Below are 17,056 nucleotides of genomic sequence, written 5' to 3'. Positions count from 1 at the left end.
AAACCTTCGCTAGCAGCCTTGTTCTTACTTATAGAGTGGTCATCTCTGAAATCTCAGGCTGCAGTCCTTCCCTGTAAACCCAACCTTGCTATCTAAGTTCCGTGTTCCAAGTGTATAATCCAATGGCTTCTAGTGCGTTCTCAGAGTTAGGCAACCACCACAGTAATCAATTGTCAATTGATTATCATCTAATCTCCCATCACTCCCTGCCCCAAGCAACCACTATTCTACTGTCTGTCTCTGTACATGTGTCAGTTCTTAATATTGCATATGAATGGGCTCATTCAGTATGTGGTTCTGTCTGACTGACTTCTTTCACATAGCGTAATGTTATCAAGATTCATCCATGTGGTAGCATGTAACTTCATCATGTTTTTTTTCAAGTTTTCATTGTGAATTGAGTGTTAGTTTACATGGGAGGACATTGGTTTTACACTCATTGTTTCATTACAATGATTACAATCTCCTCCATGCATCGTCATTTAACAGCATTTGCTTCTATTCCCTGTTTTTTTTTAAACTTCATCCTTTTTTAATGGCAAATAATGTTTCATTAAAGAGTTCTGGTAGTATAGTGGTTACGAATCGGGCTGCGAGCCGCAAGGTCAGCAGTTTGAAACTACCAGCTGTTCCATGGGAGAAAGATGAGGCTTTCTGCTCCCGTAAAGATTTACAGCCTCGGAAACCCTGTACAGGGTCTCTGTGAGTGGGAACCGACTCCACGGCACATGACAACAATAACAACGTTTCATTGTGTGTATATATTGTGTTTTGTTTATCCATTCATCAGTTGATGAACATTTGGGTTGCTTTCATATATTGGCTATTATGAATAGGCACACATTTGTGTACACATTTTTGTATGGACATATATTTTCATTTCCCTTGGGCATATATACCTAGGAGTAAAATTGCTGGGTCATATGGAGCCACGGTGTGGCACTGTAGGATAAGCACTGGACTGCTAAACACAAGGTTGGTGGTTCAAACCCATCAGACACTGCTTGGAAATCCTGTACATAAGGTCACTGTGAGTTGGAGCTGACTTGACATCACTTAACAATAACAATGGTAACTTTATGCTTCATACTCAAATGCTTTTCATATTTTTCATCCATTCCCTTTTCTCCATTACCACCAGTGGCTGCTTTCAGAGTGTCCTCTCCAATCTAGTTCTCGAGTGCAAATCATACCTTTGTTTAGCACAAGCCAATTACGTTAAAAAGTCAGAGTAGACTCTTAGGCAGAATCTGGCCTCTGCCTCCAGCAGCATCTCCTAAAATTACCCATGAGTCCTGGTGTAGCACTGTAAGGACAAGCACTCAACCACAAGGTCACTTTGAACTGCAAGGTCGGTGATTCAAACTTACCAGCCGCTCCTTGGAAATCCTATACAGGATTGCTATCGGTCGGAACCAACTTAACGGCACTTAACAACAACAACAACAACAACCCCACTTCAGGCTTCTACATGGGCAGTTTCCATAGCTTGGACTTCATTCCACTGGTTACTTACTCATATGTAGCTCACCATAATCACAACTAGCTTAGGACTTCATGTAGGCTCACCTCACTGAGGTCTTCTCCCAATTCTCCTTTGAATTCCTCATCTGTCACTATACTGGTTTTCCTTAAGTGTTCTTTACTACTCTTGCTTCAGGGTCTTTGCACACGCTGTTCTCTTGGCCTGGAACACACCTGTTCTCAGTTCCATCTAAAATGTCACTTCCATTTGCAGTAGGGGAGTACCTCACTGGTGTGTCCTAAGTCTTTCAGAGCTGGTGCAAAGAAAACCAAGACTGAGAAGACCCAGGTCATCGTCTTGATGCTGCCATTTCCTACCCAACTTTGTGATCTTGGACTGGCCCTGGGCCTTTCTGGGCACTAATTTCCTCATCAGTAAAGAACACAGCTGGACTGCATCATGATTAAGGAGCCTTCTTTAAGTTATAAAATTCTATAATTCTAAGCTTCTTAGGAAAAGAGATTAGAATAAATTCTTTTCTCATAGTGTACAAGAAAATCAGGCCAATGTGGAAATTGTATTCATCTTGAAAAGAACTGATGTGTGGTATTCAGGCCTTGAGAATACATCTGTCACTGCTTGGTTAGAGTTACTTACTATTCAGAGACAGTGAGCACTCTAACCTATTACACTTAGTAGATTTATATTCTGTGAAAAGTGACCACTTAGATTCTTTGATCCCCAGGTCTGTTGTCTTTCCCACTTGTCTCTCCTGCTAATGTTTTTACTTTGCTACAGTCTGTTTCCACCTTTGACATTAAAAGAAAATCCCTTCTAACAACACTATTGTGGTCACTGTGATTATCTTCACATCTGTGGTTTTTGCTGAGCTCATTTAAGATGCTCAAGAGATCATTGTTGACCAACTGATGGATTGCAACATTGGTTTTCCTCTGTGGCACGTAGCTCCGGTATGCCAGCCTCCTGTTTGTGGACAATCCTGTGGGTACTGGGTTCAGTTATGTAAACAAGAGTGACGCATACACCAGAGACCTTGATATGGTGGCTTCAGACATGATGGTGCTCCTGAAAACATTCTTCGAAGGCCACAAAGAATTCCAGGTATGCGAAGGCTGGGGACAGCTGAGTGAGGGGTTAATAGTAGCAACATGATGTGCTTAGAATAAACTTAGACTTTCGCAAGAATTCAATGCCTGGCTGATTTCAGAGAGAACCTTTTTACACCCAAGATTACGTTGTGGACTTTTGTCTCCGAAGTTGACTTTTAGCTGGAAAGAATGACCCTGTGGTCAATTTTCTTATCAGATGTTCCAATGAGAGGTGGGGGAAGAGACAAAAATAAATATGTTTTGTCTATCTATTACATGCAATAGAAATTTGCGATGAATTTTATGAATCAAAAGCATTCGGTCTATTTTACTTCTATTTTTTTTTTCTTGCTAGATGATTCCCTTCTACATTTTCTCAGAGTCCTACGGGGGGAAAATGGCTGCTGGCATTTCGCTAGAGCTTCATAAGGTAACAGAGGATGACTGTTATTTGGGACAGAAAATTATCGTGTTCATTTTTTTATACTTGCCTGATAGTGAATATCCTTTGAGTAGGATTTTCTGCTTGAATAATAAGTCTTTAATAATAACCAGAAAAGTTTTTAGAACAGCAGTTCAGGATAAAGAATCTAGAAACAGGTATAAGAAAATATCTGTCCTATGCACAAGGGGGCTTCAAAAAATTTCATTGAAAAAAAACAAATTTCATAGAAAAACTTTATGATCTTCATTCCATTTTTCCATGAGCTTTTTAAAGTCCCTTTCTATGTGTGTATATGCTATATACATAGATGCACATTTACACACCTATTGTAAGCCATACTGGAGTCCTGGTGTGGCACTATAGGATAAGCACTGGACTGCAAGGTCGGTTTAAACCGTATGGCTGGCGGTTCAAACTTACTAGCCACTTCTCGGAAACCCTATATAGGGTCACCATGAGTCAAAACTTAACTCAACATCACTTAACAACAACAGAAAACTATACTGTAAGTATCATATTTATATACTATTTATAAATCTATATATTTGTCATACATATATATTTGTTGTTGTTGTTTTTATGTGCCATGGAGTCAGTTCCGACTTACAGCAACCCTGTACAGGGTTTCTGAGGCTATAAATCTTTACGGGAGCAGAAAGCCTCATCTTTCTCTCGTGGAACTGCTGGTAGTTTCGAACTGCTGACCATGAGATTAGCAGCCCAGTCCATAACCACTATGCTACCAGAGCATCTTGTATATCACCAGCCACTTCTCAGAAACCCTATACAGGGTCACTATGAGTCAGAACCAACTCGACAGCATTTAACAGCAATAACAATCTTATGATGGAAAGTTTCTCCTACTCAAGATTATAAAGTTTTCTCCTATATTTTCAAGCACTCTTATAATTTGTATTTTTACATTTTAATTCATCTAGAATTTATTTTCTATTAGGCAAAAATCCAACTTTATTATTTTTCAGTCATTTGTTTCCATACCATTTACTGGATACTCTAGCCAATGACTTGAAACGCCATCTTACTATGTGTGTATATATTATGTATATATATATATAAATGCTGTCAAGTTGGTTCTGACTCACAACAACCCTGTGTAGGATTTCTGAGGAGTGGCTGGTGAGCTTGAGCTGCCAACTTTGCAGTTTAAACTGACCTTGCATTCCAGCACATTAACCCGCAGCGCTGCCCCAGGACTCAGGATAAAATACCTAAAAGATGAAAAGAGTGGTTGACATATTTAGACCATGTACAAATTTAAGGTCAGCAGTTCGAAACTACCAGCCGTTCCGCGGGAGAAAGATGAGGCGTTTTGCTCCCATAAAGATTTACAGCCTTGCAAACCCTGTGCAGGGTCGCTATGAGTAAGAACCAACTCCACAGCACTTAACAACAACAACATAACAGAAAAAGGCATTCATTTCAATAAACCCCATCACCTGCTTCTCAGAAGCCCTATATAGGGTTGTTATGCATTGGAACTGACTTGGTGGCACTTAATAATAATAATAAGAAGAAAAAGATTATATCAAAGTAGAAAAATAGGCAGAGAATATGGACAAGCATTTTATAAAAGAATACAACTTGTCTATGGATCTGTGAAAATTAACAACTCTTTATGTATGGTGGTGATTATGTGCAGTTGCATTGATTCCATCTCATAACAACAATATATAGGGTTTTCGAGGCTGTAAATCGTTACAGGAGCAGAAAGCTTCATCTTTCCCCCATGGATTGATTGGCAGCAGTTAACCACTGCTGACCTTGTGGTTAACAGCTCAGCTCATAATCCACTATATACCAGAGTTCCTCTTTCATACATGAGGTATGCAAATATTTAAAAGATGGATAATGCCAGTTTGGGCTACAAGTCAGGGAAATAAGCATTCTCAAGCACTTTTGGTTGGATTGGAAATTGGACAATCTTTTTTAAAGAGTTATTTGACATATCTATGGTGCTGTAAGGAGCCCTGGTAGTGTAGTGGATTATGAGCTAGGCAGCTAACCTGAAGGTCAGCAGTTCGAATCTACCCGTCGATCCATAGGAGAAAGGTGAGGCTTTCTGCTCCTGTAAAGATTTACAGCCTTGAAAACCATACAGGGTCACTGTGAGTGAGAACTAATTTGGTGGCACATCACCACGGTGGTGCTGTGGATAAGCATGCTGTGTACTGCAAAGTTGTACTGTAAGGTCAGTGGTTCAAACTGAGCAGCCATTCATCAGAAACCCTATACAGAGTTACAGCGAGTTGGAAATGACTCATCACTTAACAACAACAATGAACTTTTGAGACAGAGGTGTCATTTGACCCAACAATTCCACTTAAAGGAATCCATCCTATAGAAATCCTTATACGTAAGTGTATTTCCGTGGATGGTTGTTACAGCATTGCTTGTAATGCCCATTAAATGAGCAAGCTCATTGGCTGTCGGTTGGGGACAACTTAAATGAAGTAGATACAGCCTTCTTTGTTGGAAAACTTTGCAGTTATTATAAAGAATGGATAGAGTTTGTATGTTTCAAGTATGAAAAGTTGTCCCTGGGTATTGTTAAATGGAAAAGAGTATGTTGTAAAACATTATGAGGTGCCTTTGCTTTGTTGTAAAGCAAGGAAACATCTCTGTGGGTGGATGTATTGCACACACTTGTGAAGGCAAAGGAAGGATACATAACATATTAATTAACTGGTTGTCTGGTCAGTGTCGGGGGACAAGTAGGCCAGAGGTGGGAGGGTTTTCCATAGTTTTATCTAGCTTCTTTTATGTTTGCATTTTATAAAGTGAGTTGTTGGAGTTTTATTTTCTTAAGATGAATTCGTTCTTGTTTTTAAAATATACCTTTTATAAAAACAGTACCTGTGCATTACAAGCAATTGAAAAATTTAACAAGCATAAATAAAATAAAAAAATTCCACCAGGCAGCGATCACACTCAGACATGCTGAACATGTTAGTATGGTGGTGGTGGTGTGCCATGGAGTCAGTTCCAACTCATAGTGATCCTGTATAGGGTTTCCGAGGCTGTAAATCATTATGGAAACAGAAAGCCTCATCTTTCTCCCACAGAATTGCTGATAGTTTTGAACTGCTGACCTTGAGGTTAGCAACTGAACTCGTAACCACTACACTACCCGAACTCCTGAACATGTTAATATATAATCTTCTAAATCTTTTTCTGGACATTTATAAAGAATCTTTTTAACCAAAATGAGATAATGTCTTTTATATGCTATCTATAATCTTCTCCTTTCCATTTCAGTAAATTTTCATTGCAAATTTTCACACTTCTTCAATTGACCTCAAAATATCCCTTACAGCTGATTTATTTAAACCAGTATTCAAGCCGGGTCCATGAATGACATCTAGCAATGATTTCGCCCAAGTCTGGTGTATGACATCTAGCAATGATTTCGCCCAAGTCTGGTGTAATCCAGCACACCCTTTCTTTATGACATTGATTTGTTGAAGAAACCAGACTACTTACAGACCAGGGTGTCTTACACAGTGTCCCCTTTTCTGGACTTAACATGGTGCCTTCATGGTGTTACTTACTTTATTCCTCTAGCCACTGTGCTTCCTACAAAACTGGAGGTTATAAAGGCTTGGCCAATTCAAAGTAAAAATCTGGGGCCAGGATTCAGATCTGGCATGCCACCTGTTTTAGTGCAGCTTGAAAACTAGATTGTTTTTACCTCTTTAATGGTTGGGGTGGTGCGAATAAGGAATCAAAAGAATAATATTTCATGACACATGATAAAGATATTAAATTCTGTTTTCATAAACAAAATTCTGTTAGCATGCTCAGTTGTTTACATATTATCTGTGGCTTTAATATTGTATCTGCAGAGCTGAGTTTTTGCAACAGAGACCATTGGCCCACAACGCCTAAATATGTCATAGATGACTCTTTACAGAAAAAAAAATTACATTGCTGTCATAGGTGATACTATGCACTTAGTTTGTTCACCATTAGGGATAGAAGCGGTGATACCAGCTTGATTCCTCTAGGAAACTCCTCTTCCTTCCCCCTTCGATGCAAAGTAATCTCATTGGTGTCATTTTCATATTGCATGGTTGTCCAGTTCTCCGTCCATTGGTCACCTAATGTTTTAAAAGTCAATTCATAATTCTCACCTAAATCAGTAATCTTATTCGCAGTTTCAAAATGGTGGTTTCTCTCTGTGTCATTTTGCTCACATCTATTAGCTGCCATTCTTCCATAAAAGTAGTAATTTCTGTCATCACCTGGTACTATTCAGTTGACTTTGCAATATAGTTCCTCCTGGAAAAGCCAGATAAATGCATACTTTTTTTTCCTTTAAATACTAATATGCAAAGCAAGGTAATCATTGCTTCTTTATGTTAGATCTCTCCGAATAGCTAAGACATTCACATAATTCAACATTCAAAAAATGTAAAAAGAATACTATGAAAATTCTCCCTCTTGCATCTGGCCCCCTTGTCTCCCAGGCAGCCTCTATTATTAGTTTGCCCTATATTTTTCCAGAGGTATTTTATAGCTCTACAAACTAATTCATATACATTCAGTTTTACACAAATGATACCATATACCATATACTATTCAGTATCTTTTTATTTTTTTAATTTAATTTAAAATATATCTTGGAAGTCTTTATATCAATTCATAAAGGGCTTTTCTTCTCTTTTAAAAAAAATTTTAATTTGCATCATGTACTGTGGAAACACCATACTTCATTTAGCCAGTCCTATGGATAGTTGTGGTGTGGCGCTGTGGGTTAATGCGCTAGACTGCAGAGCCATTTGAACTGCAAGGTCGGTGGTTCAAGCTCACCAGCTGCTCCTCAGAAACCTTACACAGGGTCACTATGGGTCAGAACTGACTTGACATCACTTAACAACAACAACAATGGATAGATAGTTCTGCTCTGTCTCAGGTACTATGAGTTGGAATCAACTCAGTGGCAGTGGGTTTGGTTTGTGGTTTGAGATTACGGGTAGTTGTTTAGACTGCTCCTAATTGTCTGCTAAAAGAGAGTAGAATGTCATGAAAGCTTCCATCTACCCTCAGAGACTGCTGAGAGAGTCCTTTACAGCCCATCATTGATAGCTGCTTATAGCTATGGTGGGGCCCAGGGAGCCTTTGGAGTACCTTGTGAGAAGTCAGGAACCTCAATGGGGAATGAACAGCAGTGTCCCTTTTAAAAGAGACCAGAAGACCCTGTGCACAGCCTGTGACTGAGGAAGAGAGCTTACCTAGCCACTACTCATTTTGCATATGGTGGCAGGGAAGAGCAACTCTTGCTCCTTTGTGGGTGTCAGGTCTTTTGATACCCAAGAAATTGTGGAAAGGGTGGGCAGAAGTTTTCTGTGCTCAGTAAAGGCAGGATGTAAAGGCTTGATGCCCTCCATCTGTTGAGGTTGGGGATGTAAGCCACTGTGTGCCCTTGGCAAGCATGTTTCTTGACTGTTGTTGTTTTTTCCAGGCCATTCAGCAAGGGAGCATCAAGTGCAACTTTGCTGGGGTTGCTTTGGGTGATTCCTGGATCTCACCTATTGGTAAGTACCGGGTTTTCAGGCATTTCATTCCTACCTCAGGGACTTTGGGGCTGTATTGTTCCAATCAGAGAACAAGGCAGCAGGTGTTTCTGGACCCTGGGAGAAAGCACAGAAAGTATTGGTCTCAGGATCATCTGAGAGATTTGGGGATGAGAACTCATCAACAGAGCCCCCACAGTGGGCCACTATGGGCTGAACTGAGTTACTTCATTCTCACAGCAGAAGAATCAAAGTTTATGGCGGAAACTGTTCCCAACGCACATAGGGGTAGTGTCGTTTGCCCTCTGATGTGGAATGAGTGGACTAGTCAGGATTCAAGCCCAGTTCTTTCTGCCTCTGCTCATTCCTCCACCACCTTGATGCTGGAGCAACATTTGGGGTGAAATTCCCAGCTGTTGTTCCTGGTGAGACAAGATTGTCATCACATCCTGTAATCAGAAGTGTGCTGTTTCATAACGAGCAACCTTGTTGGGAACAAGAGGAGTGGTTTATGTTGTAGACATCCGGGGTGTGGCTTCAGACCCCAGATGGAATCATCTTAATTGGGTTAAGTTTGACATAGGTTTTCTCAACCTTGGCACATTGACACTGAAGCTGAATAACTATTTGTTGTGAGAGACTGTCCTGTGGCATTATAGGGTGTCTAGCAGCATTCCTGGTCTCTGCAGAGATACCCAAACTGTCTCCAGATATTGTCCCATGTCTTTTGGGGGCCACATTGCCCATGCTGAGAACCATTGCTCTAACCTAACAAGAGGTGGACTTTCCCAGGCAAGAGGAAACGGGTTAGAATCAGAAGAGAGGTTGCCTCTGGGGCAGGAGGGAGCGGGACACAGGGGAGTTTTCTTGGGTGTTGCTGTTGTCTTATTTAGGTTAGGGCGGCAATTACATGGGTTTAGGCAATGATCAGAGTTGCTCAGCTCAAGGTCCGTTTATGATTTATGGTAGGTAATGATGTCTCAATTTGTAAGGGGTGTATTTTCCGCATACCAGAGAGGGATTTGGCTTGTAAATGAGCTGTATTCCTAATGGCCTTGGAACCTCTGGTGCTAAGTAGAATAATTTTTTCTTGTCTTCATTCATGGCATCTCCAGGGTAGGCCTAAAATGTCAGGAACCTGAGATCTGAGGTTGCGTGGAAAGTAGGACTGCTGTTTCTTTGAGTGGAGCTCGTAGGATATCATCAGACTACCGGCACCTTGTTAGGAGGCATGAGGGTCCAGCAGGTTTCCTGTCAGATGCCTGACTCAGAATCACAATGCTGGTCCTCACACATCCTCCTCGGGGCCTCATCACAGCACTAAGTGCTTTGTGTATGTTAACTTCCTCAGTCCTTCCAACAGCTCTGGAAGGTGGATCCTATTATTATCCCAGTTCTACAGAGGCTGAAACAGGTTAAGTCCCTCTCTTAACCACCACAGCTAACGCGGTAGAGTTAGGACTCAATCTAGGCAGCAGGCTCTGGGATCCATTGTGCTTGATACTACACTCCATGGGCGCATACGCTCTGTGGTGGTTGTTGTTAAGTGCCGTTGAGTCGGTTCTGACCCGTAGTGACCCTGTATAGGGTTTCCGAGGAGAAGCTGGTGAGCTTGAACCACCGACCTTGCAATTCAAACAACTTTGCAGTAGGTCTACCTTTTTCTGCTTACGATGGCCCCCATTCCCAAATGGCTCTGCCTCCCTAGATCTTAACTCACCTTTCCAGGTTCACTGTATCACTCTCCATCTCAGAAGCATTCCCTTTTTGAAGGGGAAATAGTGTTCTTTCCACTGCTGGTTATTCATTGCATACTAGACACTAGTAGGTGCTGAGCAAACAAAGATACATAAGACACACTTGCCTTCCACAAGGTATTGATCTATACTATCCAACGTGGACAAGCAAGTGAAACCATTTCTCAGTTGCACTAGCCACATTTTACGTGCTCAATGGCCACATGTGGCAAGAGGAGACAGTACTGGACAGTGCAGAATACTGGCTCCACACCAGTAACTCTGTTTTTGTAAATATGACTTATTGGAACGCAGTTACATCTGTTCACTTACATATTGTCTCTGAGTGTTCTCATGTAGTACCAGTAGGGTCAAATAGTTAAAACAGGCTTGCCAACTTGCCAAACCAGACATATTTACTATCAGACCCTTTATAGAAAAAGTTTGTCTGTCTTTGGTCTAGATCAAGCACGGCCTGGGATGCATTGGGCAATTACAGGCAGTTCTGTAATTTCAAGAAACGAGGCAAAGGCAGAGGCTTGGAGATGAAGCTGGAAAGGGTGGATGATAGGTAGGCCACGGAAAGCCTGTATGCCTGCACTTCTCTAGGTGTATTCTGAAGAGTACCAGTCCGATGAGGTGGTATACAAACAAGCGTTCCATAGTCAGATGAGTTTTGGAAGTGCTAAAGACTGATTCCACTTCTTGGGGGGTTTAAGGCTTTCAAAAGTCCCACAGTAAAAGAATGTGTCATAATTTGCATAACTTCCAAAGTACTTGGCCAAAGGATCACTCTTCCTTCTAAAACTTAGATTAAAGTCCTACAGAACTTGAAATTACTCAGAACATACATTGAGACACTTGGTTCTGAGGATCCGTTTAAGACTTTTGAGCAGAGGAGTTGACATAGTCAAATGTGCTCTGGATGGCGCTTGTCTGACCTAATGTTATGGGAATTGTGAGGGAGGCAGGCATTATTCCAGTCATATTTATTCTTCTGAAGCTCCTTGCTGCCTTCAGGTCCTTAGGAAATTCTAACACATTTGTGGAATAGAAATGAATTGATTGGCAACCGTCACCACAGACAGCATTCTTCTATAATTAGCTCCTCAGCAGAAGCTAGTAGCTCCAAGCAGGAAGAGCAGATAAGCTGCAGAGCAGAAATGTGAGGGTGGGGAGGTATTTTAAGCTGTCAAAAAGCCTAGAAGTCTGCAGCTAAGCCTCCACCTGTCCACCCACGGCCTGCCAGTGGGGATACCTCACTGACTGTGACACACTCCTTGGGTGGGTATCAGACCCAATTAACGTGCTGTCCCATCTGAGAGTCAGTTGAAGGGCCTCGCCCTCACCCCTCATCCCACCTCCCAGCCACCAAGAACGTCCGTCCATCCCCTGTGTGGTGAGTTAAGGAACCTTGACAGCAAAGCCACCAGTTCCCCCTAGTTGGGTTTTATCTTTGTAAAGACAGAGCCACGACAGATTCATTTTGTAAACATGTGCTTTCCTCTAGATTCGGTGCTTTCCTGGGGACCTTACCTGTACAGCATGGTAAGTAGGTAGGTCCTCCCCTCTGAAGGAGGAAGCTAGCTACTTATGCCTGTGTGGTTAACACTGTTAACGACTTAATGAATTCTGCTCTTGAACTGCTCCTTGGGGAATACGTAGCCCGTATCGTATGGAGGATACTAGACAACAACCTCAGGGACAAATAAACATCACCAGTTAACCAACCTTTTTCTAGGTACAAGAAAACATTCTTTAAAAATTGTGGTGAAAATAAACCTTACACAGCCATTTCTACATGGACAGTCTGTGATATTGATGGCCTTCTGCAGGTTGTGCCACTGTTCTTGCTATCCTTCCCCAAATTATTCTGTCACCATTAACATGTAAACTCAGTGCCCCCTGAACAAAAACACCCCCTTTCCCTCTCCCTCCGAACTGTGGTTGTTGTTGTTGTTAAGTGCCATCGAATTGGTTCCAACCTGTAGCGACTGTGGTAACTACTAGTAATCTTTGTTGTTGGTCTGCTTCAACTCGTAGCAACCCTTTATAGGGTTTCCGAGGCTGTAAATCTTTGTGGAAGTGCAAAGCCTCATCTTTCTCCCAAAGAGCAGCTGGTGGGCTAGAACCACCAACTTTGTGGGTCACAATCCAGTAGTTAACCCTACAGAGGGTTATGTTGTTAAGTGCCATTGAATCTGTTCTGACCCATAGTGACCCTGTATAGGGTTCCTGAGGAGCTTCGGAGTAGCAGCTGGTGAGCTTGAACCGCCAACCTTGTAGTTCAAACAGCTTTGCAGTCTGGTGCATTAACCCACAGCGCCACACCAGGATTCCACAGAGCTTCTGTAGATATGTTAATTTCATATAAGTGAGGTTATGTAATGCTTGTCCTTTGGCAACTCACTCGTTTTGCTGAGCATGATGTTTTAAAGGTTTTTTCATTTGTGGCATGCAAGAAACACTTTTTTTTTAACCTCTCAACTTTTGCTTTTCTTACTGTTGAAAATGTACACAGCTAAGCATACACTAACTCAACCATTGCTCCGTGTGCAATTCACGAATTGATTAGACTCTTTGAGTTGCGCAGCCATTCTCATCTTCCTTTTCTTAGTTGTTCTTCCACCATTAACGTAAACTCACTACCCCTGACCTTCCTATATAATCTTTGGTGTTGCTGTTGTCATTTTGATCCCATATGTTGTTGTTGTCATGTGCCGTGGAGTTGGTTCCAAGTCATAATGACCCTGCACAGGGTTTCCGAGGCTGTAAATCTTTACGGGAGCAGAAAGCCTCATCTTTCTCCCGCAGAACAGCTGGTAGTTTCCAACTGCTGAGCTTGAGGTTCACAGCCTGATTCGTAACCACTACACTACCAGAGCTCCTTTGATCCCATATTGTTAAGTGCCTTGAAGTCGATTCCAACACATAGTGATCCTGTATAGGGTTTCCAAGGATCAGCTGGTGAGGTTGAACCACCGACGTTGCAGTTCAAACGGCTTTGCAGTCTGGTGCATTAACCCACAGATAGTTCTAAAAGCAGCATAATGCTCAAGACAGATAATTTTACGTAGTTAAGCTAGACTGCTGTTTGGTCTGTGGAAGAATTCAGGGGATATTTTTGGGTTAAGGTTTCAAGATTATCTCAGGGTAATGGTTTCAGGGGTTTATTAAGCTTCCATGACTCCAGAAAGTATGGAATCTGTGAGGAGTTGAGATTCTATTGTACATTTTCCCCCCTTTTGATCAGGAGTCTTATATGGAATCTTTGATCAAAAATTCAGTAATGGTAACTGGGCACCATCTTATGGCAAAGGAGTCCCAACTCTTTTTATTATAAAGAATTTTAAATATGCAGACAAATGAAAATAGTGAACACTCATGTGCCCACCAGCTAGATTCTGTTAACATCTTCCTGTGTATCTTTCACCAGTAAATATATGTGTGTGTGTGTAATTTTTGCTAAATCATTTAAAAATAAATTGGCAGACATGATTTTATATGCCTAGTTTTAACTACTCATGTATCTCCTAAAAATAAGGCCATTTTCTTACATAACTGCCATACAATTATCATACCTAAGAAAATAGCAATTTCTTTAATATAGTCAAAAAACCCACTCTATTTCTAAACTTCCTTATTCTCCCCTAAAATGTATTTTATAGCTTTTATCTTCAGGCCAGGTAACAAGCATGTGTGGTCATACAAAACCTGGTTTTGAGGTGGATACCCCTAATAAAATTAGCAGGGAACAGTTAGGTGTTAGTGTGCTTTGTAAAGTATAAGGCCCAGTAACAATAATAGGTGATAATACTTTTGCTGGAGTCCTGGTGTGATGCTGTGGGTTAATGCACTGAACTGCAAAGTTGGCGGTTCAAGCTCACCAGCTGCTCCTCAGAAACCCTACACAGGGTTGCTATGGGTGGGAACTGTCTTAACAACAACACTTTTGCTGCTAAACTCTGTAGATTGTAGTGGTAGACCTTCATAGGTAGTTTCCCTTTCTCCTGCCCATGCCACGCCAATACCAGCAATTCCCAGTGGATATCCCTAATTCAGCCTTTCTGCTCTGGGTTTGCTTCTAGTCTCTTCTGGATGACCAGGGTCTGGCTGAGGTATCCAAGGTTGCAGAGGAAGTCCTGAATGCTGTGGACAAGGGCCAATACAAAGAGGCCACTCAACTGTGGGAGAAAGCAGAAATGGTCATTTTACAGGTAATGAGGGATGTGCTGAGAGCAGCCCAGTGGGCTTCTTACAATGGTTCCAGGACCTGGGCAGAAGAAAATCACGTGGCCTGTATAGGACTGGGGTCGCGCCTGAGCTCGCCACCAATTCTGGAAATGGTTGCATTTGTAACAGTTGAGTTGATACTGGTGGGTCTGAGCAGTAATGTAGTAACCCTGTTGTTGTTATGTGCCATTGAGTCCATTTCAACTCTTAAAAGCCCCAGGCGACAGGGTACCGCTGCCTCAGAGGTTTTTCTAGAATGCATCTTCAGGAAGTGGATCTCCGGCTCTTTCTCCTATGGAGACACTGTGGGGGTTCGAATGCTAACCTTTCAATTCGCAGCTGAGTGCTCCGTCACTGCACCACTAGGGCTCCTTTGTAGCCCTTTTACAAAATTAGAAAGCCACCCAGGCCTGCCACACTCACTCATTTGTCCCTCAACTGAAGGTACACATTCTAACAGAAAGTGTCTGATCTGCAGAGGGGAGTGTTCGGTCCAGGGCAGCATATTCCTTATTTTGAGGCAAAGCAGCTTTCTAATTCCGGTGAGCCAAAAGGAAGACTGCCCTGGCCAGGACGCTGCTCCCTGGAACACTTCCACCCAAGCCATTGGTTTACTTCTGCAGGGCATGTACTCCACCCCACCCCCACGAGAGTGGGCCAAGCCAACGGCTTTCTGAATCTTCCCAGCTGCTTTACTCGGTGCCTGAGCGAACTGACAAAGTTAAGGCTGTCCTTGGATGATAGTCAGGTGTCGTTCCTTCTGAAACACTGCTGATGGCCAAGTAGAGAAAGCTGACATCCAGCTATACTTTTATGTTTCAGAACACAGATGGGGTGAACTTCTATAACATCTTAACTAAAGACCCACCCATGTCACCTAAGAAGTCAAGTCTAGAATTCACCCAGCACCATCTAGGTGAGTACACCAGAGTCTGTCTCAGTGTTTTTAGTATATTCACAGATTTGTTTACCCACTACTACAGTCCAGTTTTAGAACACTTCCCAACTCCAGAAAGATGTTGCATGCCAACCTCAACCCCAGAAACCTCTCATCTGCTTTCCACTGCCATTGATTTGCCTTTTCTGGATATTTCGTAGAAAAGGAAGCATGCACTAGTAGTCTATCTTGACCTGGCTTCTTTCACTTAGTGTTTTGGAACTTTGTGGGCTAACTTTTTTATACCGAATTAATTACAATGACAGCTCTTTTAATGGTTAAATTCAGTTGTCTTCCAGCTGACCCAGCATCCTCCTGCTCTAAAAGACGTATAAAGTCCTCTATTCTTTAGTTCTTAACTGATTTCCTCTGGCCATCCAAGTAATCCAAGTGACCCCAAAGTACATAGAATGCAGCAATCAGAAATAATAAAGCATGTCTACATTCAGCATGCTTCTGACTTTTTTCCTCTTTCTGGGTAACCCTTTTCCTGGTCCGGCTGAAACCCTACCTCTTACTTCACAGCTTGAAAGAGATACCCTCGTGGTTTTATTCCCAATCCTTTGACTTACGGTGTACCAGTTTGGTTTTAGGTCGTCTTTATCAGCACCACGTGAGATACCTACAACAAGATGCCTTGAGTCAACTCATGAACGGTCCCATCAAAAAGAAGCTCAAAATTATTCCTGAAGATTACTCCTGGGGAGGTATTTATGTGTCATAATTAAATGACATGGGTAGAGTTTGGGAGAGACTAGAGATGCAGGTTCAAAGGCCTTAATCACGTAGGGCATCACACTTGGTAGAGCATCAGTGAAGAAGAAAAAGACCCTCAGTGAGAAGGACTGGCCCAGTAGTTACAACAGGGGACGGAAACATAATGATGGTGTTGCAGGACCAGGCTGGTTTTGGTTCTGTTGTGCACAGGGTCGCTGTGAGTTGGAACCAACTTAGCGCACCCAGTAACAATCTGTAGAATGGGTTCTGTTGGTGGTGATGGTATGTAGGTAAAACATGTTATTTATTCTCCAGATATTTTATGTGGAGACACATATATTGACATAGTAAATGACAGATCAAAATTTGGTTTGAAAAAAGGGGTTGGTGAGGAAAAGAGATGAAACATGATTGGTTAGGAGTTGGTAATTGTTGAAGGCAGCTGTAGGTATCTGGGAATCATTGCGCTCTTATCTCTTCTTTTGTGTAAGTTTGACATTTTCCATAATAAAAAATGAAGATCAAGAACTCTATGCTTCAGTCCCCAGTTGACTGTAGGTTTAGCTTCCAAGGACAGGTTCTTGCAGGGTGTCAGAAACACCCCTGTACTTAGACAGATTTTGACTAGCTCTCTTGCTGGCCTCCCCACACATCCTCATGCTGTGGTACATGTTATATCCTGCTCGCACAGCTATGGTCATAGGGACCTTCCCTGCCCAGTGCCCAGTGGTTGGATGAGCAAGGGAGACTACATTTTCATGGTAGATCATTGATAGAGAAAATTCCCTCTGGCCCCAGATCTATGTATATGAGGGACCTTTGAAAAGTTTTGGGAGAAATGGAATGATCGGAAATGAAATTTTTCTCCTGACTTTTTTTT

At 42.0% G+C, this 17,056-nt stretch overlaps 1 protein-coding gene across 1 annotated transcript in view; it reads left to right on the top strand.

The window, feature by feature from the left end:
* SCPEP1 (serine carboxypeptidase 1) overlaps window positions 1–17,056 on the top strand; it is a 38,645-nt gene that overhangs the window by 13,023 nt on the left and 8,566 nt on the right. Inside the window, exons 4-10 of the mRNA XM_006832404.1 lie at window positions 2,432–2,587; window positions 2,930–3,004; window positions 8,502–8,574; window positions 11,800–11,837; window positions 14,378–14,506; window positions 15,345–15,438; window positions 16,053–16,166. Of these exons, the coding sequence (XP_006832467.1) occupies window positions 2,432–2,587; window positions 2,930–3,004; window positions 8,502–8,574; window positions 11,800–11,837; window positions 14,378–14,506; window positions 15,345–15,438; window positions 16,053–16,166 (679 nt within the window). The remainder of the gene's footprint in view (window positions 1–2,431; window positions 2,588–2,929; window positions 3,005–8,501; window positions 8,575–11,799; window positions 11,838–14,377; window positions 14,507–15,344; window positions 15,439–16,052; window positions 16,167–17,056) is intronic.

The sequence above is a fragment of the Chrysochloris asiatica genome, unplaced genomic scaffold (assembly GCF_000296735.1).
Source record: "Chrysochloris asiatica unplaced genomic scaffold, ChrAsi1.0 scaffold00007, whole genome shotgun sequence".
Classification (NCBI taxonomy): Eukaryota; Metazoa; Chordata; class Mammalia; order Afrosoricida; family Chrysochloridae; genus Chrysochloris; species Chrysochloris asiatica.
This window is presented reverse-complemented; position numbering and strand designations above follow the sequence as displayed.